The sequence below is a fragment of the Glandiceps talaboti genome, chromosome 15 (genome assembly GCF_964340395.1).
Source record: "Glandiceps talaboti chromosome 15, keGlaTala1.1, whole genome shotgun sequence".
Classification (NCBI taxonomy): Eukaryota; Metazoa; Hemichordata; class Enteropneusta; family Spengelidae; genus Glandiceps; species Glandiceps talaboti.
In genome coordinates this window covers 7,013,712-7,035,161 of record NC_135563.1, presented here as the reverse complement: position 1 = coordinate 7,035,161, position 21,450 = coordinate 7,013,712, and the positions used below count along the sequence as shown (strand labels likewise).

At 36.8% G+C, this 21,450-nt stretch overlaps 1 protein-coding gene across 1 annotated transcript; it reads right to left on the bottom strand.

The window, feature by feature from the left end:
* Window positions 1-547: 547 nt before the first annotated feature.
* LOC144446898 (transcription termination factor 2-like) lies at window positions 548-21,398 on the bottom strand. The gene is made up of 22 exons (XM_078136744.1): window positions 21,371-21,398; window positions 19,330-19,441; window positions 18,781-18,867; window positions 17,788-17,863; window positions 16,240-16,314; window positions 14,705-15,415; window positions 13,256-13,448; window positions 12,701-12,862; window positions 12,152-12,251; window positions 11,654-11,793; window positions 11,147-11,242; window positions 10,421-10,577; window positions 9,383-9,476; window positions 7,951-8,159; window positions 6,940-7,004; window positions 5,974-6,062; window positions 5,542-5,633; window positions 4,934-5,204; window positions 3,820-3,981; window positions 2,697-3,001; window positions 1,036-1,194; window positions 548-608 (listed from the first exon to the last, which is right to left on the bottom strand). The coding sequence occupies exons 1-22, from the start codon at window positions 21,396-21,398 to the stop codon at window positions 548-550; spliced, it is 3,444 nt and encodes a 1,147-aa protein (XP_077992870.1).
* Between the last annotated feature and the right edge of the window lie 52 nt (window positions 21,399-21,450).

The following is a 21,450-nucleotide window of genomic DNA, read 5'->3' as shown; positions in this document are numbered from 1 at the left end:
ATTAGTACTTTCACTGTACACTAAGTATTTCTACTTTTCAATACAGAACTTTTCTATTTTCATATATTGATATACAGTAAAGTTTAATTCTACTCTATGTCTTGGTATAGACAGTGCACATGTATCCATTTTACATCTCAGCAACAACTATAACACATTTATCGAACCGTGTCTCAATTCCCCAAAAAGCAGTTCTCTACAGCCAAAACAGTTCTTTACACCAAGAATAGCAGTTCTATACACCCAAAGCAACTGTTACAGTTCTGTACACCCCACAAAGCTGTTCTCTACACCCAAAACAGCAGTTCTCTACATCCAGAACAACTGTTACAGTTCTCTACAGCTCAAATAGCAGTTCTCTACAGCCAAAAGAGTTCTATACACCCCTAATTGCAGTTATCTACACCCAAAACTGTTACAGTTCTGTACACCCCAAAAAGCAGTTCTCTACACCCAAAACAACTGTTACAGTTCTCTACACCCAAAACAGCAGTTCTCTACACCCAGAACAACTGTTACAGTTCTCCACACCCAAAACAGGAGTTCTCTATACCCCAAATAGCTGTCTCAAGTCTGTCAGAGTAAGTTTTTGGTTTCGAGCACCAGCACTGCAAGAAAAAAACAACAATGTTGGATAATGTAATAACCTATCAATAAATCAAAACACAAAGCACAATTCTGTTCAATGACACTGGATGTTTAATCCAGTTTGAACACTGTAGGGCCCCAGGGTGGTGGTGGTGGTGGTGGTGGGGGGGGGGTGTACTCACATAGTAGGGGTATATACATCATATTTTCTGATGCTTTTGACACCTATTTTCAGGCAGAGTGAAGACATACAATCTATAACACTGAAATGAAGACTTTTCACCCGTAGTTTCTGAATGAATTTTTGTAGCATTTGTGCTTGTAATTTGAATCAGCAAGGATACAACTGTACCCATTACCCAGCGAGGTACCCCCCCCCCCCCAAGTGTAGGACACTCACTGTACTGACAATGACATATAGACAGTATATAATCAATTTCTACTTACCCAGTAAGTACATCTTTTGCCAGTTGCATTTTCCTTTTTTGTAGGTGTAGGATTTTCTCTTCTACTGTGTCTACACATACAAATTTATGAATAAAAACATCTTTCTTCTGTCCAACTCGGTAAATTCTGTCACAGGCTTGTTCTTCTAAAGCTGGGTTCCTTATTTCAACAAAGTGATGATAACATAGATATAGTGATGACGATTAAAAGATTGTTTCTGAGGTAATAGCAACAGGAAACTATTCCAGCACTCATACAAATACCGAGAGTATGTTACACTGCCAATCACAAATCATAAGTTTTGTTATATTTCCTGTTCTATTTTGATACTGTCTAAATGGATGACTCCTTACCATTGTTTTTACTGCCCATTTCATGCTAGTTTTTGCTGGCTCTGGTACAGCCCATCTCATGATAACTCTGTTTGATACATGCACACGCACACAGAAACCAACAAGAAACTGTTCATACTACACTAAGATGGCAGAATAACAATTTCTTGTTACATTTTGTCTACTATTAAAGTGAAATTAACTCTTTCAATTTAATTCAACTAGATGCATGATGCTGGTACCAATGTTTTGATGTCTGCATTTGATGTCTGCATGGTGGCACATTAGTTTATTTTATTTAGATAAAATGTCACAAGAAACTGTATTATTTGAAACTGAGGCAATGCACACCAAGATGAAACAAGTCATTGAGAATGACATAGTCCCCGCTATAATTGGGTTTTAAGGAATTATCACTACTCTGATCACGCAACAACATTTGTGAACCTAAAACAAACAGACTTAGATATGTTGTGTGTGCTTGTTGGACATGGAATATGCCTCCAACAATAAAGGATTGGTTGGGTATGGGGGATCATATCACGATGAAAATGGAGTCTGAGTTATGGCTTTGGACATGGAAAATTCACAAACAAAATGGCTGCCAGGCAGCCATATTGGATCGTATCACGACGAAAATGGATATGCACATGTATGTCATAGAACACTGTCCTAATGCCAACTTTAAATGAGATCTGTTCAAGCATGTCTGAGTTATGGCTTTGGACATGAAAATTCGCAAACAAAATGGTTGCTAGGCGGCCATATTGGATCGTATCATAAAACAAATTGACGTGCATATGTATGCCATAGTATGTTGCCCCTGTACCAAGTTTGAAAAAAATCGGTCCAGGCATCTCCAAGAAACAGCTGCGGACGGACGGACGGACGGACGGACGGACGGATGCACGGACGGATGGACAGACGGAACCCAATCCATAAGTCCCCGTTCCGGACTTCGTCCGCGGGGACTAACAAGCGGTAGGTACTTGGTATAAAATCCCCCCAAGTTCCTCACTCATTGTAAGTGGACGCCTCATCAATACGTATTCTATAATGTTAGAGAAACTGTCATTTTCACCAGATACAGCCCCATCTATTGTGTTGTGCTAAACACCAGCCATAATGGTACACCATTGGTATTCAATCTGGTATTCAATCTGGTAAGCTGGATTTCTGTAATAGTTTAAATATCGCACAAACAGTATCTTCAAAATATGCATGAGTCTTAATACACATATTGTAAATTTAAATAGGGTGATAATTTAATGGAAACCAGGTGAACAAAAACCAATATTCAAATTAGCTCTCTCAACATATTTTGCTTACCAATGCATGTCAAGCATGAATAGATGATTTCCACCAATGAGATTAAGGCCAACTCCACCTGCCCTCAGAGACACTAACATGACCTGAGGACCTTTACGATTGGTGTTAAAATCCTCCACAAACTCCGCTCGTTGTTTTGGCGGCACATCACCTTTTATCATACAGTATTTGAATCCTGATTCTTTGAGATGATATATCATCACGTCTAACATTTTAGTCCATTGAGATACAATAACTGTTTTCATGGGTCTACCTTCTGGAGACTTGGCTCTGATTTCTTCCAGTCCATTCATAACGGCTTCAACCTAGAGTGGACAGATTTTGTACAATGTATGCAAGTGATATCAGTGCTTGAAAAGACTTCTTACACTTACAGTTCTATTACTGCAGGAAATATTCAAAATGTCGCGACTTCTCTTTAAATTACATGAGTTATGATATTCTCAACAGGAATTTTTTTTTTATAAATCATGCCGCCATATTTTCTTTGTTCAGCTGAGGAAAATGGATTACTATAAGCATGCATCCACTTTGAGTCAATTAAGTTATGGTGATTTTGAATCTTATTAAACTAATATTTCAAGCATTTTAGAACTAATGACATAACACATCTTGTCTTGAACAATTCTTTATCTAGACAGCCTACAATCATCTCAAATCAATATTTAGAACAATCTGTCAAAAACCAAATCATTGAGCGTACGGATACCAACGAGCGCACTACTTACCATATCTAGGCTAAGTGAAAATTATTGCACAGTTTTGGAGTTGAATTACATTGAATTACACACAAAGAAATACTGGATTATGATTTAATAATAATAAAAAAATTAAAGCGAATTTAAAATGCGCCAGTTCTCCGGAGAGCTAAAGGTGAAGACACAGAACTACTAACAAAATGAAAGGATACAGAGAAACAATTTGAAAACATGGAAGGATGAAGTGTGTAAGTGAGTGAGAGTTAAGATTGAAATAGGTAAATTTTAAGGGCAGAGCGGAAGGCAGACTTAGAGTGAGGGTGTTGGAGACTGTAAGGAAGAAAAGAAATGCTCACTGAGCTTCTTAGTAACAAATTCTGTTATGTTATGTAAATATCTCATGACGCTATCATTATTTTACATACCTTTGTGCTGACTGCTCCTACATCAAAGACCTCGGGAAGGGCTGCAACACTTTCTGAATCTTGGCTGTCCACTGCGTTGCTATCTATTATAGAGAGATCTTTCATAGCATCTACTAGGGATAAGTCTACACCATCATTCTCACAGCTTTCTACATCTACAGCCTGTATAGAAAGGGAACCAATTCTAAGGGTTAGGCCATGTTAGTGTTAGTCACATAACACTGATTCTCTCTAGGGCTTCATGACACAGTGTGCTCAAATATATAGTGGGTTCGTTCATATGATATCTTGAAAGCAAAAATCAATACCCAACAAATCTTGCCCAAAAGTATAGCTGTACCCCATCTTAGAGCATACATGCATATTTTGGTAAGCCATGAATGGATAGTAGTGTACTTTAATACATAATCAATAATAATATGGATGATGGGATGGAATCTAATAGACCTGTTGCCAGTTCCAAGATGCATTGCGTGTCTCTCCATACAACGCCATGTATTGCGCATGTGCTGAGGGGTTTGCACGCGTTACTCAGGGGGATGGTTGTCACCTGACCGTACCCTGGGTTCATCCGTAAAATTCCTCTCTATCATTGATGGCGTTTAGTCTTTGTTATATAAAATCACTCATAATCAAAGAGGTCAACATGTCTTTCCATCATTTCCTGATGAAAATGTTATTTCAAACGTACTGCAGACAAAACAAGACTAACTGTAACAACATAAAAGCCGTCCTCTTGCGCAATGCATCTTGGAACCAAAAAATCGACTATTGCGCACTTGCTTTAAGTTTAACAGGGCCACCTTGCCTTGTGCTAGGTCAAGAAAATGTTTTGTAAATAAGAAAATTCAGGAAAGCATACCCAATTCTAGACATAAAACAGTGCAAATAGAGTACAGTGGACGACATTTGGGACGCTTTCCCATGAAACATGTACAATGTATGCTCCCAGGCAGGTCAGCTTTGAATAGTGGAAATCCCCTTCTCCCCAATAACACGTTGACAGTATAGCAAACCTCATTTAGATTGTTTCATCTGAAATAGTATACTCCGGGATGGGATATTAATATATAATGGAAGACTCCCTCCACCCAAAATTCACATTTCATATTACCTGTCTAAGTAAACTAAGATGGCCACAGCACTGACGAAGTCGTAGCAACCATACCAATATTGCACCAATACCAGTTCCACCTTGTTTCATGGTTATATTTATACCCGTGTTACTGCTAGTACCATCACCATGGTTACTGCTTGAGTCAGTTTTGGCAAAAGGGTTACCACTGTCCAGCTGTGGATATCGACTGGTATACTGGGAGGAAGAAACACCTAACTTGATAGCTTCTTTCTCTTTATGTTTGTCTAGATAATCTTGGAAAGTAGATCTGGTGAAAACAGCATGCCGAGATAGTTAGTATTGAAATAACAATATCATGTTATCAATATATAAATGACTCATATTCATCAAGGTTTCTTAAAGGGGGAACAATAGTGAGGCTGATGTCTCAGCTGCATATGTACTTAGAAAACAAAGAAAAGTAATTTCAGTAAAGTCATGCATTGTGCAGTCCTCTCTCAACTAACGCTGTGAAAATGTGAGAAACTGGCACAGGAGAGGCCCGAACGGAATGAGGCATCATATGAAGTAGATAAAGTCAATATACCATTGTCGTATGATTTCATTTATGCTCCCCCCCCCCCCCATGAAATTCTTATAGTTACCTTGACTGCTTGAACAACTTGTCATAAATGTCTCTCTCTGCTGAGGAAAGTTTCACCTCATGAGTTGTACAGGATTTATCAGGTAGAGAAATCTGTGAAAAATTCAAAATTTAAAATCACAATCAATCAATCAATCAATCAATCAATCAATCAATCAATCAATCAATCCCACTATTCTCTAAGCACCACTATTTGTTTTGAAGTGCAGTTCAGACTCACTATACAGTTACCCATCTGGAGGGGTGATAAATACACAATATGATGTAAGGTTCTTCCTCCAGACATTAGATGTAAGGTTCTCCCTCTGGACATTAAATGAGGATTTTCCATACTTTCCACATGGTACAGTTCTACAGACCAAGATGGAAGAAACTATGTTTTAAGGTTTAACATCAGACTACTATACATCCAAATTAGACAGGAGACACCTACTAGAGGTTTACCACATGTTCCCTTCTGATCTTTGGTTCTTCGTAGCAATAAATTCTTTACCAAAGTGTTTAAGCGTGCTGTTCCCTGAGCTGAGAAAAAAATCAACAAAATGCTGTCATTTCCTAGGCAACTTATGTCAGAAATTTTTTTTCAATGATGACTTATTTAAAATGCTAATGGATGAATAAGTGTAGATGCCTAGAAATAATTAATCTGTAAGAAAATAAAATATAATGAAGTGTGTACATCCAGAAATGAGAGAACAAGAAAACACGCATTTATTTATTCCATTTATTAAAGTTAATTTGTAAAAGATCGACCAATCTCGCTACACCAGTGAAAGTATGGCTGCAAAGAACATTGCAATCATTTTTGCAAATATTATATTGAGTACACTAATGTATCATGGGGTTCTCTTGTATCAAAGGCTCAAAAGCCTCTGGAAGATCTTACTACAAGCATTTCATATAATCGAAATTCATGTACCTACAAGGCACTTGCACCAATTTATCCATCATGCTCATTATTGCTATTATAAAGCTGCTATCAGCTTTATCAGCAATATGTTACATATCTGTCACATTTGCAGTGTTACATATCTGTCACATTTGCAGCGTGTTACATATCTGTGCAGTATGTTCCATATTTTATCTGTCCAGTATATTATGTATCTGTGCAGTATGTTAAATATCTGTGACATTTGCAGTGTGTTGCATATCCATGCAGTGTGTTACTGTATACTGTGAACCGGGTTATTAACGCGCATTCTTTTTTTCACGCTATGAGAACAATACATGTGATAATTCATCTCTCAATATTAACATAGCATTTTACAGATACAGAGACGAATCAAATCAAACAACGACAGAAATCTTATTACATTGCAAAAGAAACACCAACTATTATACTCTATATCAAACATTTCTTTTCTATTATTATGTTGAAGTAAATATTCACTGTTTTTACCTGTCTTATTATCAACCCATTTCTTCCATACTAAATATTCATCAAAGGGTGAGCAGCGTAGGAACCTAAACAGAGATAAGATAAAATAAAATCCCATGAAATTTGCTTATAATTATTATGCATCAAATTATCAGTGGTGTGAGAATTAGAAAGTACATTGCATATGCACTTTCACACACTTTGCAGTTTTTGAATGAGTGCTACAAGCTAGAAGTACTTCAACCCTAAACCTTCACTCCAACCTAGAGAGATGAACCTAAAATCTTTTACTTTCAGCCTGTGTACCAGGTTTGTCCAACAGTATGCACACGCACAATGCAACCAGACACAGAAAAAGATAGACAGACAGACGGACAGACAGACACAATTCAGTTGTTAAGCACAGCTGGTGGGGACTTCAGATAGGAAAAATTCACATAATTATAATTCTATAATTAGTGTACACAGCCATTACTGTGATACCTGGTATTGAGTACATGTCCAGTAAAGTATTCTGTATTGGTGTACCAGTGACTGCCCATCTACTACGAGTTCTAAGTCTACACACTATATCTAGCCATTACCGTGTTACCTTAATAGTGAATACATGTCCAGTAAAGTATTCTGTATTGGTGTACCAGTGACTGCCCATCTACTACGAGCTCCAAGTCTACACACTATATCTACCCATTACTGTGTTACCTTAATAGTGAATACATGTCTAGTAAAGTATTCTGTATTGGTGTACCAGTGACTGCCCATCTACTACGAGCTCCAAGTCTACACACTATATCTACCCATTACTGTATTACCTTAATAGTGAATACATGTCTAGTAAATTATTCTGTATTGGTGTACCAGTGACTGCCCATCTACTACGAGCTCCAAGTCTACACACTATATCTAGCCATTACTGTATTACCTTAATAGTGAATACATGTCTAGTAAATTATTCTGTATTGGTGTACCAGTGACTGCCCATCTACTGCAAGCTCTGAGTCTACACACTATATCTAGCCATTACCGTGTTACCTTAATAGTGAATACATGTCTAGTAAATTATTCTGTATTGGTGTACCAGTGACTGCCCATCTACTGCGAGCTCTGAGTCTACACACTGCCTTGGCAGTCAGACTTTTGTTATTCTTAATATTATGTGCTTCATCCAGTATAATCCTATCCCAGCCAATCATGAGTAAGACTCCTTCAGAATCACATGTCTCACTGGCTTCAATACCATCCTGAAACAGTCAACAGAAAAATGTATATTTTGGTTACACAGATTGTATGCTAAATACTTTGTATGATAATATTTGTGTGTGTACACACAGGAATGTCAACTTTTGAATTGTTTCTCAGACTTTTTCACTCCCATTTTTTCATTTAATTTTTGCTTGCTTAAAGTTGATAAACTTTTCCTGCATTCCTGTTTCAACATCACAGCATGTGACCTTTGTAGGGTTTTCTGGGTAAGATTAGCAGATATTTTACCAGTCCAGGGGTTTCTGGGTACTACTTAAGTTATCTGAACTGCACAATGGTTGCTGGGTAAGCTTAGTTGATATCTGACCAGTGCAGGGCTTTCTGGGTAAGTTTTGTTGATATATGGCCTTTACATGTTTTATCATATACCCAATACTGCTTCCAATGCAATTCAATGGAGAGCATGCATAACTAATTGAAGTAAATGGGGCAATAATTTTCCGTACCATGCCTGGCACACTTTGCCCAAATATGGCAAGTGGTGCGCTTACTATTGATATCCATTCGCTTGGGGATTTGGCTTTGTTAATGTCTTCACCATTTTATGTTTTTGTGAATAAAATAATATTTCACTGCCAATTTATGTGACTATGTGATTCAAATGATGTTTCTGTGTCACTACATGGGGTATATGATAAAACCTTTACAGCTCAGACATAAGTTTTGTGGACCTCGGTAGTATGGTTTACCAGTCCTCCTAAAGTCAGGCCCTTCCACTGTACAACCTTGGCCCGCTAAAAACCCATATCCGGGCCATAAAGATTATTATTAGGTATTATATTATAGCATTACCAATTCCAGTGAATTTTGTGACGTCATCGCTGTACATTATTACTGATAATGTACTCCGTTATTCGGCATCGCAGCCCTGGAACGAGCATAACAATACAAGCTTATGTACGTACGTGTGTCGCTAGGATTAGTATTCAGCTTCTGGGCCGAACATGGCAGACGATGTTCAGCGCTGTGTATATTATACGTTGTTTTGCATTTCTCGGTCTACAAATTCACTGGAATTGGCAAAACTATAAAATAATAACAATAATGTATGCCCTCCCAGTCCATAATGGACTCAAGCAAACTTTGCACTCCATAATGGGCTCAGCTGTCGCCTCGCCCATTATGTCGTTCAAAGTTTGCTTTCGTCCATTATGGGCTGGGAGGGCGTACATTATTGTTTAAACACGGTTTGCTTTCTGACCTGTGCAGGAGTGTCTGCCTTGTCTTCTTTGGTGACAGGTATCTCTTTACTAACAATGTTGTATGTTGTCAGCACCATATCATATCTAGCCAATCTGAAATAGGAAAACATTACCCTATGTAAATATATAATGATGATTGAGATGTAACAGCCACAGTGATTACTATGACTAAGTGCACACTGTATGGAGCCAATGAACACCTTTCTGTATCTTTCACTACCAGCTAGTAGTTTTGCATGACTGTGTATAATAAAAGTGGTTTGACATTCCGGGATTATCAAGGATTTTCCAAGAATGTACAACTTTGTCCCACTGATGTTTAGAGAAATTACACAAAGGAACCAAAAACCCTATGATCGTTTTGGAAAAACGTTGTGAAGTCATAAGAGTGGAAACAACAATAATCTACTAGAACTCTAAAGAATTGGGAATGGTGGACATGTATGATGGCATTGGTAGAACCCAGTGTTTGCAATGGTACAATGATGCATTGGTAGACCCCCCTGTGTTGCCTATGGTATAATCTACTAATGTATGATGGCAATGATAGAACTCCTGTGTTGGCTATGGTAGAATCCACCAATGTATGATGGCAATGATAGAACCCCTGTGTTGGCTATGGTAGAATCCACCAATGTATGATGGCAATGATAGAGCTCCTGTGTTGGCTATGGTAGAATCCACCAATGTATGATGGCAATGATAGAACCCCTGTGTTGGCTATGGTAGAATCCACCAATGTATGATGGCAATGATAGAACCCCTGTGTTGGCTATGGTAGAATCCACCAATGTATGATGGCAATGATAGAACCCCTGTGTTGGCAATGGCAGAATCCACTAATGTATGATGGCATTGGTAGAACCCAAGTGTTAGCAATGGTAAAATGATGCACTGGTAGACCCCCTGTGTTAGCAATGGTACAATCCACTAATGTATGGTGGCATTGGTAGAACCAGTGTTAGCAATGGTAGAATGATGGTATTGGTAGAGCGCAAATGTTAGCAATGGTAGAAAAGGAGTAGTTGCAAACTCACCTCTTTACATTCTTTTCTCTATTTGGACCATGATATAAACAAACTTTCAATTTACCACGTTCACATCTGGATTCCACTTCCTTCTTCCATTGATGTATCAAAGAAGCAGGACAAACGACCAGTGTTGCCTTGGATTTCAGAAAACCACTCTCAGCAGCTGTGGAAAACAGAATTGATTTTAGAAAAAAACACTCAGCTGTGGAAAACATAATGGATTTCAAAAAACCCCTCTCAGCTGTGGAAAACAGAATTGATTTTAGAAAAAAACATTCAGCTGTGCAAAACAGAATTGATTTCAGAAAACCACTCTCAGCAGCTGTGGAAAACAGAATTTATTTTAGAAAAAAACACTCAGCTGTGGAAAACATAATGGATTTCAAAAAACCCTCTCAGCTGTGGAAAACAGAATTGATTTTAGGGAAAAAAAACACTCTCAGCTGTGGAAAACAGAATTGATTTTAGAAAAAAAAACACTCTCAGCTGTGGAAAACCAAACATAACTGATTTTTAAAAAAAAACCACTATCAGATGTGGGAAAAAAGGTTGGTTTGATAAAAAAAACAATCAGATATGGAAAAAAGCAGTAAAGTTATAAAAACAATAGATATACACTTCTATGACAACAACATTCACTGTTATTGAACAGCTAAAGATAGTTTCCTGGACAGAGACCATGTTTCTGAACAAGAAAGCATACACATAAGGTAAAAAGAGTACATCTAATACCTTTATCAGTTTTCTCTTCTTTATCTTTGACTAGTTCTCTGTACTTCATTATTAGTGATATCATTGTCAGGGTCTTACCTAGACCCATGTCATCAGCTGTACAAAATATTGTAAAAAGAATTAATATGTTTTATGAGTAAAGCACTGGAGTAGAGAATGCATAGTCACAAGGTATGCAGGTCTTGCAGGATGTATGAAACTTCGAAACAAATGAAAGGAAGTTTTATTTCAAAACAAACGGGGAAACATTTAGCTCATGCTGGTTTTGGTTTCCCTTTGTCTCAGTATGATATGTACACACAGGTTTTTTTTTTACAAAGTTGTCAGGTTTTAAACATAGTTGTGCAAAGCAATGTAAGTTTAACCATAGTTTATACCTTTGACGACATTTTTAGGAAAGTGTCTGTAATGACAGTAGTTCTCTCACTTCATTTAGTCAGCAATGCATGTAAGTTTGTTACTTTAATTGACATAAAACACAAGACTTAGTCTGTATTGATATTTTACCTAGAATGCCTCCACAAGGATGCTGCTTCTCTCTCCATGTTAACCATGCAAGTGCCTGTTTTTGATGTGTCATCAATGTGACCTTTAACCCCTTGGGATCCTCTTCTTCAGTGTCTGGGGAAGGACACGTCTCCAGAGATCTATGGAACAGAAGAGATTATTTATTGATTTAGAATTAAGATGTCAGTTTAAGTATTAATATCTAACAGTTTATTCTTCAATATAATAGTTTATTACTATGCACTACCTTGATAAAGAAGTACTGGTATATCAACACACATGTATAATAACTTTAAAAAAGCATGAATTACATGCAAACTCTGGTTACCAAAAACTCTCAACAATATTCATCATTTTTGCAAGTATTTGGTATGTACACAGGCATATGTATGAATTGCATGCATGTGTATGTGCAATGTGCATTAGTGCGTAGGTGTGGTACATAGTTTGAATGATCTGAGACCTGAGGAAAGCACTTAGAAAATACTGGTGTCTTACTTGTGTAACTTGTCAATGGCATCTCGAGTTACAGCAGTGACTTCCCGAAGTCTAGCTGACGTCATTCTTCCTCCATATAAACTCTGCAGTTGTGGATTGGCTACAACAAAGTAATGATGATAAATGGGTAAGTAGGTAAAATCTATCTGTGTTTCCCAGTCACTTTACTGGTTTACCCCCCCCCCCCCCCCCAATAAATAAATAAAAAGAAGGTGCAATACATGGAAGACTGCCAATTTTACCCGATTTCCCCTCTTTGTCACCAGGTTCCCAAATCTTAGCAAAATATGCCACTATTAAACTGGTGATCATAAGTACACACTGTATGTGTGTTATCAAATTTTGTGGATGTGCTAGAATGAAATCATTTCCAATTCATGTCTGTTATACTTCTTATCACCTTCAACATTAAACTGAGACTCAGTAATGATAACTTCAATATATTATTTTCAGTTAGTTCTTGACACACGATACTGATAACAGTTTCAGCTATCAATGTTTTTCCTTCAGCCATTTTGTGAATATCTAATAACTATGATTTGTACTCACCAGCATATTGATATGACATATACGATGGTTGGCACTGCTGATGTTGCGTAGATGGATATTGAGGATCTTTGATTGTGTATTTATCCATTGGTCCTTTTGTACTGCTGTGACTACTCCTACCATACTCAGTATATAGAGAACTAGCTGGTTTGAATCCATTGCCTTCAACAACACAAGTGAACATACCTTATTGAATTATATCACCTTTGTGCTAGGTTCGAATGAAATCAAATATTAAAATGGTGTATTACAGATAGTTAGACAGACAGATAGATGACATCCATTGTAAAAGGCTCTTCCAGGCTTTGCCTGTAAGAAGGGCAAATAAACACATTTTGCCTTATTATTGCATCACCTTTGTGCTAGGTTTGAATGTAATTGAATATCACATGGCATATCACCAATGGATGGACAGATAGAGTCCATTGTAAAAGCACCCCTCTGGGTTGTGCCCAGAAATAGGGCAAATAATTATACCATGGAAGTGTACTGCCATAACATACTATTTAATTCTACGAATTTTATCTTCAGAATCATTTGAAAATGTTGACTTACCAGAAGTGCTTTTTGTTGCAGAATCTTTACTGAAATGATTTCCTTCAGCTGTAGGGTCATCATTTGTAGTTTCTTTGAGATCCAAAGAATCCAAGTTTAAGCCAGCAATCTTGCCCTCTAAGAACTCAACTTGTTTTAATAACTTACTGCCCTTGTCAGGAAGAGCACTCACATTCACAGACTGTAGAGTTGCCTGGTGAGGTTAACATAATGGTTAGAAAAAAATACAATTTGTAAAAAAGATTTTGATAAAAAATCTCACAGATAAGTGAAATCTGTCGTATCATAATTAGTGCATCCTTTAATTAATTACTTAATTAATCTAACTACTCATTTTATATAATTATCAAAATGAAAAACTTTGAATTTGTTGGTTCTAAGTATATTGGGCATTATCTATTTTGCTCCCAAAATATGGAACTCTTTGCCCAATAGATGGTCATCAAGCCTCCAGCCTGGATTGTTTCAAAACAAAACTGAAGACTTATTTGTTCACCAAAGCCTATGGTGTGCTTTAGCCATTCAGCACTACTGAACAGAACATTGCTCTGGAAATTGGCATCATATAAATTTGACTGATTGATTGATTGATTGATTGATTGATTGATTGATTGATTGATGGCTATTGACTACAGACTGGTCATATGGAGTATAAGGTAATACACTTGTGTTCATTTTCCCTTTCACATCTCTAGTTCATTCTGTCTTTGGTTCGACACATCTCTACTCACAAGTACACTGTACTCAGCCTCTACATTGTAATTAAAACACACATTACAATCTCAACCCATTCATTCATTGGTCCGTAGATAACTTAGATTACAACAGAAATCAGTTAACCAGAAACAGAATATTGTCTGGTTTGTCAAACAGCTTATTAACTTGCTACATTTGCTCATCTGGTGTGACAAAAACTTTATCAACATTACTCGTTACATTTTATCGTCTAGCTCAACAAAAATCATACTATTCACATTGTTACGGTACATTTCTTTATCTGGCTGGACAAGAATCTTACAAATATTACAAATTTTCTTTGAATGAGTATCTGCTAAGATAATGGTAGTTGATGTAAAGAAATGCAGCAATGTATTATGTAATGATTATTTTGTTGAGCCAGATAGTGTTCTGTTTTATGAATACATATCAGCTAATATTTGGTAGGATAGACTTATCCTTGTAGGATGGAGGTTGCAATGTGAATGCTTTAATCCTGTGACAGTGTGCTTATGTAAAGAAAAGACAGGAATGGATTGTATACTTCCCAGGGAGTTGAAGAAATTTTTACATGGCCGTTGTGCCGATATAGATCCGAGCCAGGGGTAATAATTGTAAAGTGGTTTGAGGACAAAGTGAGAAAGCACTATATAAAAACCAATATTTTTATTATTATTATTTGCTGTCATGTGTACAGTCTGTACAAGACTTGACAAAAAATTGATGTCATACCTTAGTCCTGTTTAGTTGTGACATTAAGTATCTTCCATGTGATGCTACATTAGGATCAGAATGTTGAGTTGAAGTCAATGAATTAGGTTTCATTTGTGTTCCACTGTAAGTTCTTTCTTTACTCTTATGTAAACCATCTCCTCTGTCCTGAGATGGGTGATTTGTGTCTCCCTCTAGAGTTGATTGGCTGGACTTGATTGGTTTCACCTCTCCAGTAGCAGGTTCACATTTTGCTGGTTTCTCATTGGCTGATTTAATACATAGCTCACCTGGTTTTTTGAAGTCATTAGCATGTTCCTTTCTTACCATCTGTGGTTTCCTACTATCATCTCTGACTGATGGGTCTCTGTACTTCACAAAATTTTCACCAAGCTTTGTATTTGTACTTGAAGGTTGCTCAGCTTTTTGTAGAGTTTTGGATTTTGCCTTTTCGTGAAATGATGGTCCAGGTTTATCCCTACCAGTTCCAAATATTCCAGCACTATCATGACCTTTGACCTTGTCTTCAAGTTTGCTTGTAGCTGGTCTGACTTCAGTGATAAAGCAGTCATCATCTTCAGAAGGGCAACGTTCTTTTTGATTCTCAGCTGACCCTAACTTGACTACATCAGTGCTAGTAGAGGGAGTTTTCTTGACGGTTTCTTTCTCTTGTTCATTTCTAACATCTTTATTTTTATCTTTCAAAGGTACAGCATGTGGTTGTTTTTGTTTCTGTCAAAAATAAAAGATGATATCAATATAACAAATGACAACAAAATCCTGTACGTTTAGATTTGACAAAATCTGTGTGTCTGAAAACATTGTTGTGTGCTACATGTTATTCACATAACAAAACATGCTGCAATTTTCCAAGATAGCATACAACTATAGTATATATACGTGAGGTGAGACTCTATGACTGTATGACTCTATGACTGAGTTTATAACATATTATTTGCTCTTTGGGCCTGTGGCATTACTGCTTGAAGTAAATTGATAGATAGATAGATAGATAGATAGATAGATAGATAGATAGATAGATAGATAGATAGATAGATGGATGGATAGATGGCTAGATGGATGGATGGATGGATGGATGGATGGAAGGATGGATAGATAGATAGATAGATAGCTAGAGTGTGAGAGAGTGGGCGAGTGAGTGAGTGAGTGAGTGAGTGAGTGAGACTGTATTGTTTTCAAAATATATGTCAAAATGATGGCATGTTCTAGATTGGAAGGCCAAGCGAAAATATGTAAAAAAAAATCAAAATGGCAGTTAGGATAGCTGAAATAGTATAGAAGCATTACTAATGGTCGTTCATATATGCAGGTAGGCTATGATAATTTAGAGCAAATACATGACCATACCACAACATAATTCATCATTACAACTGTTACTGTGTTTGTTATGCTAATTGACAAATGGAAACATGGCTATTACTTCTACTTCTACTTTTACACTGTGTGCAAACATCCAACAAGGATTATCACTACACAGGCCATTACTGGTAAATCAGTTGAAAACCATCTACATGTACAAACAGGATTCATCCTACCTCAGTAGTTACTGCACACTTGATACTTGTCTCTTTTGACTTGTCATTTTCTTTTCTCTCTGTACGTTGCTTTTGCTGCAAAGAAGCAAATCTGTGTAACTTAACCTTTTAAAGTGGCAACATGGCTGAAAATTGGCTATTTATCTTGGAAATTATTTTAATTGATAAAACAACTCCACTACATCTTCCTACTTGGAAATACAATGTGAAAATACATACATCAAGTCCATGTTTGTAACTCTATAAATTGTAAAACTTTGAAATATGTGTATGTTTGTTATTGTACGTACAATAACAAACTTTTTTTTTTACAAACTTTTTAGTTATTTGCAATTTATTGAGTTACAAACAAGGACTTGATGTATGTTCTTTTAAACTGAAAAATAGAGTAAGGTTGTTTTATAAATTAAAAAATCCAAAATAAATACTCACGTGTTGTCCATTAGACTCTCTCACAGTCCTCGGAGCTTCGCATAAATAGCTAAAACTTGGGTTGTTTTGTATGTACCGGTATCTACTGCATAATTGTACTCGTATACTAGTATCCCAGTATCCATGTACTGTGCGCCCTCATCATACTGAGATACTAGTATACAAGTACAATTATGCAGTAGATGCATACAAAACAACCCAAGTTTTAGCTATTTATGCAAAGCTTCGAGGACTGTGAAAGAGTCTAGTCATCCATATGATGAATGTAAAGTCTGACACTCTATTTAAGGGTGCAATTACTTAGAATTACAAGAAACCATATTCTAACAAAATCAAAATCAAACATACTTAAAAATGTATAAAACACGAAAAGCATCCTTTACAAATTAAATGATATTGAAATGCAGTATAAGTCACTTATTGTGTTATAAAGTATGCCAATGAGTTATTCCTGTCCAAACAGACATATTTATTTATTTATATATTATTTGATGTTGTAATCATGGTACACTTTCACAACATGCTGTGCTGTCTATACTCAAATATAGTTCATTCACCCCTAGACTTTCCAGTCATAAATATGGATATTTTGATTGGTGGATAAGTTCAATAATTTTGACATGACACTAATCATCCTGTGATTATTACATAAAAAATTGACCACATCATTGACTAATATTAACTTGATATTCTAAACGTTAAAACAGAGATATTTTTTGCCACTAGAAAATTTTTGAGATTTTACAAATTACAGTCTTCAGCTGCATGTAGTTCTCAAAGACTAATTTCTACTAATTACCAGAATGGTACATTGTGTTCATATACAAGAAGACATTTTAGTTACTCCTTATTTTTACTAATTACCGCACAGATACATTGTGTTCATGTACAAGGCATTTTATTAACTACTTATTTTTGCATTTTTGTTTTTCAGTCAAATATCAGAAAACAAGTCTTAAGTGATAATTCCCTGGTTAGTGTTACAATATATTGGTTACACTGGCGAACTGTGGCAGAACACATTGCCCACCATGTCGTAGTATATCATACATCAATATCTACTAATCTCTATGATACAATATTACTTGTATTTTCATCCTTTCATATCTACCCTACCTCTGTTACTTTCACAATAACATAACCACACCAGCCTTTACCAATAGTTCTTCCAGATGTACATCGGTAGTATCGTCTGTAAATAAAAAGCACACATCACATATACTCCTAATCAGTTCAAAATTTTAGACATCCTGGTTTTATTTTCTTCCACTGTCTGTGGCCCATTTGGGTGATTGCACAACTGTAAGTAGGTAAGAATGTCTGTATCAATTCATTGTAGCAACTGCTGTGGTTTCAGTAAGGAGTGGAATAGAAATACGCAGAATGAGGCGAGGTATCGTGTTGGGTGAGAAGGGGTGCTTGTGTCTATGTTCAATTTCATATGGGATGTAATGTTGAAATTTCCACCACCAGCAAAGAGTAGCAGAACCCAAACTCTCTCACAGTTCTCAGAGCTTCACATTGCTAAAAGGGTTGTTTTGTATGTACTGATATCTACCACATAAATGTACTTGAATATCCTTGTACTGTGCGCCCTCATCGACTACATAGGGTTAACCACGCATTGACGTGTTACAGTGATAACACGGAGCATCAAAGTAACACGTCAACAAATGTTTAGCCCTATGTGATCGATGAAGGTGCACATTACAAGGCTTTTCGAGTACAATTATGTGGTAGATATTGGTACATACAAAACAACCCTATTAGTGATGCGAAGCTCCGAGGACTGTGAGAGAGTCTAAGCAAAGCCCCACTCCATCACTGTATGAGCAATGAAAACTGCAATAATTTCTACCAGCCTGAATGTTTTTTACAACATTAGCTACGGCTCAGATCACTATAGAGAATATAGTGGTCTGAGGCTACGGACAGAGATATACTCTTATTAGCATGGATTTAAACACAAAGTGTACATTGTGGATAATCAAATCAAATGTATACAATGATACAACCAATGATAGCAGACATATTTGAAAAGTGTGAGAGTGATTGTGTTGTAGACTTCTAATGTTTATCCCAGATAAACAGTTAATTAGTAGTACAGACCTTTCTTCACCAGTTATCTTGTTTGCGGATAGTGCCTGTAATTCAACAACTTTATCCTCATGTTTCAGACAGTGGGAGACAGGAATCCTGGAAGAAACAATCAACATATTGCTTAGTCTATGGACATACAACTCAGTTGGTTAGTCAATAATGTACATCCTGAAAGGGTATACACTAAATTACAAAGCACAATGCACACAGCCTGAGAGGGGATTACTTTAACTTTATTACTTAACAACATGCTGTGGAAAGCATGGTATAGTAAACACAATACAATACAATACAATACAATACAATACAATACAATACAATACAATACAATACAATACAATACAATACAATACAATACAAAAATACAATACACATTACTTGTCTGCTGGTTAAGGGACCACATCACTACAGACACTGTAACAGTGCATAGCCTGACAGGCCTGGGGTACATGTACCATATCTCTAAATACATAGATCACTGCCCGACAAGGGAAAATATGTATAAGATCTGAAACATACATTTTTAATTTGTTAAAAAAATGTAACACCAAAACTTACGCAGTTGGTTTGAAGAAATCACATTTCTGGTTGACATTAGCTCCACAAATGTAATAACTTTTGCCTTTATTTGGTCCATCACTCACACCAGTTTTTATAAAACATGGGTGTCCTGCAAGTAAAAAAAAGAAACACATTCCGAATTGCATATGGCATAACTAGAAACAAGTTAAGATTATGGGAGTAAATTATCATAGGGTTGTAACATAAAGGGTTACTTTGTTTTCCTATTCACACCAACGTAAATGTTTATTACATTCACAACTATCACTGTCAAGCAGTACATTATCTGTGGGTGCAACTTTTGATAACTTAGTTAGTTATACAGAGGCCCATGGCCCTTGAAATTTTTCTATAGGTGATTCAATCCCAGTCTAATTTAAGCTGCAATGTACTTGATATACATAGCTGCTATTTTCATGATAGAAACACCCTTAATACTACATTCATGCACACAATGTACCGGGAAAAGAACTCTTTGAATTTTCCACATATGGTATAATTAAGCAATAACCCCCCGCCGAAGGCGGGTATACACGAGATTTTGGTACAATTCGCGACATATAGCACGAGCCGAATGGCGAGTGCTATATGGAGCGAATTGTACCAAATTCGAGTGTATACCCGCCTTCGGAGGGGGTTATTGCTATTATATTATATCAAAATATGTGTCTATTTCTTCTAAATGTGATTCTGTGGTTATTTATATGCCTGAAAAGGCGAATTCGCACGTACAGAAAAAGATCGCCGGTATATAGATCGTCGGGAACAAGCATATTTTGATGAGTGGATACGTTCATGTCGCCCAAACACACACACTGCATGAACACAAACCATACACATTGCATTGATTGCATTGATAAATTACTTTATTTACATCATATAATGCATAACGAAAACGCGTTGAAAACTAGCAACGAAGAAAACGGGGCAAGGGGTCAAAGAAAGTAACAATTTTGTCTGGATATTTACATAAGAACAATACAATCTTGTACACTGCTAAAAATAGATTTCTCGGCGTTGAATCAGTGGAATCGGAGAAAGCTCGAGACAGTAAATCAGAGACGCGACGTTACACAGTCTACTTTAATTTAATGGTTAACAAATTGAACATTGACTGAACCTGAAAATGTACAGTTTTGAAATAATCCTGACGCACTTGACTGATGGTTAAAAGTTAAATTGGTGTTGCTTGATTCAACGAGAGCAGGACGCTGACGGCTCGTTGCATGGGAGAACTTGTACCTAATCAGCCATGGCCAGTGATGTTGAAGCCACTGATCGATCGTTACTTTCGATCGCAAGGTCATCAGTGGAATTTTTTGAACTACTGTAACCCAAACTATTGGACAGGATACCTGACATACCTTTACTCTGAGGAAGTGTTAACTTATTGGTATAAGAACGAACACTAGCTTCTTTTTTGTGAGTACTATTCATATGCTAGTTTAGGGGCCCATTTTACCACTGCCAGCCGTGGTAAAATGGGATTTTACCACAGTTATTATCCAATCAGAATGGCGCATAGTAGCATGATATAATATAATGTATTATATATTTCGATTGCTTAAAATCCCTTCTAATGACCTGGTTTCTGTAACTCTGTGTAATTACATTTGTATATCCTAAATATACTACAAGTTTTAAAAATATATTTTCACATTTATTTTCTAATTCATTATATTTCAAATCTTAATATTATGAGACAAAAATATATAACGATTTTTTAGCAACCCCCCCCCCCCCCCCCCCCTCCCGGCAATGATGGCTCCCTCAATCAACCATTGAGACTTCTGGATAGTCCTGCTTGCAGACGGAGTAAGTCGGGACTGTATTCTGACATTGTCACTGTCATCTCTAGTGTTTACGGACATAGTCAGTCCTCACATCTCGTACACCGTCTGCAGTCAGTCCTCACATCTCGTATGTACCGCCTGCTTGCAGGACTAACTTCCGGAGATCCAGCTCCAGGTGCAGGGGGCACATCTAATACATGTATCTGATACTGTGACTACCACATCACATGCATACAGTTACTCACCGTGACCACTACATAGAACACGATCCATTGCTCTGCATAGATTGTACCAGTAAGAGTCACAGTACTAATACTCCGTGCCG

Excerpts from the sequence above, each read along its gene's own strand:
- LOC144446898 (XM_078136744.1), bottom strand. The coding sequence starts at position 21,398 with ATGGATCGTGTTCTATGTAGTGGTCACG. Across the intron at positions 12,252-12,700 it reads TATGTCATATCAATATGCTG|CCAATCCACAACTGCAGAGT; the intron begins GTGAGTACAAAT and ends ACTTTGTTGTAG. Across the intron at positions 5,634-5,973 it reads GAACATGTGGTAAACCTCTA|ATTTCTCTACCTGATAAATC; the intron begins GTAGGTGTCTCC and ends AATTTTTCACAG.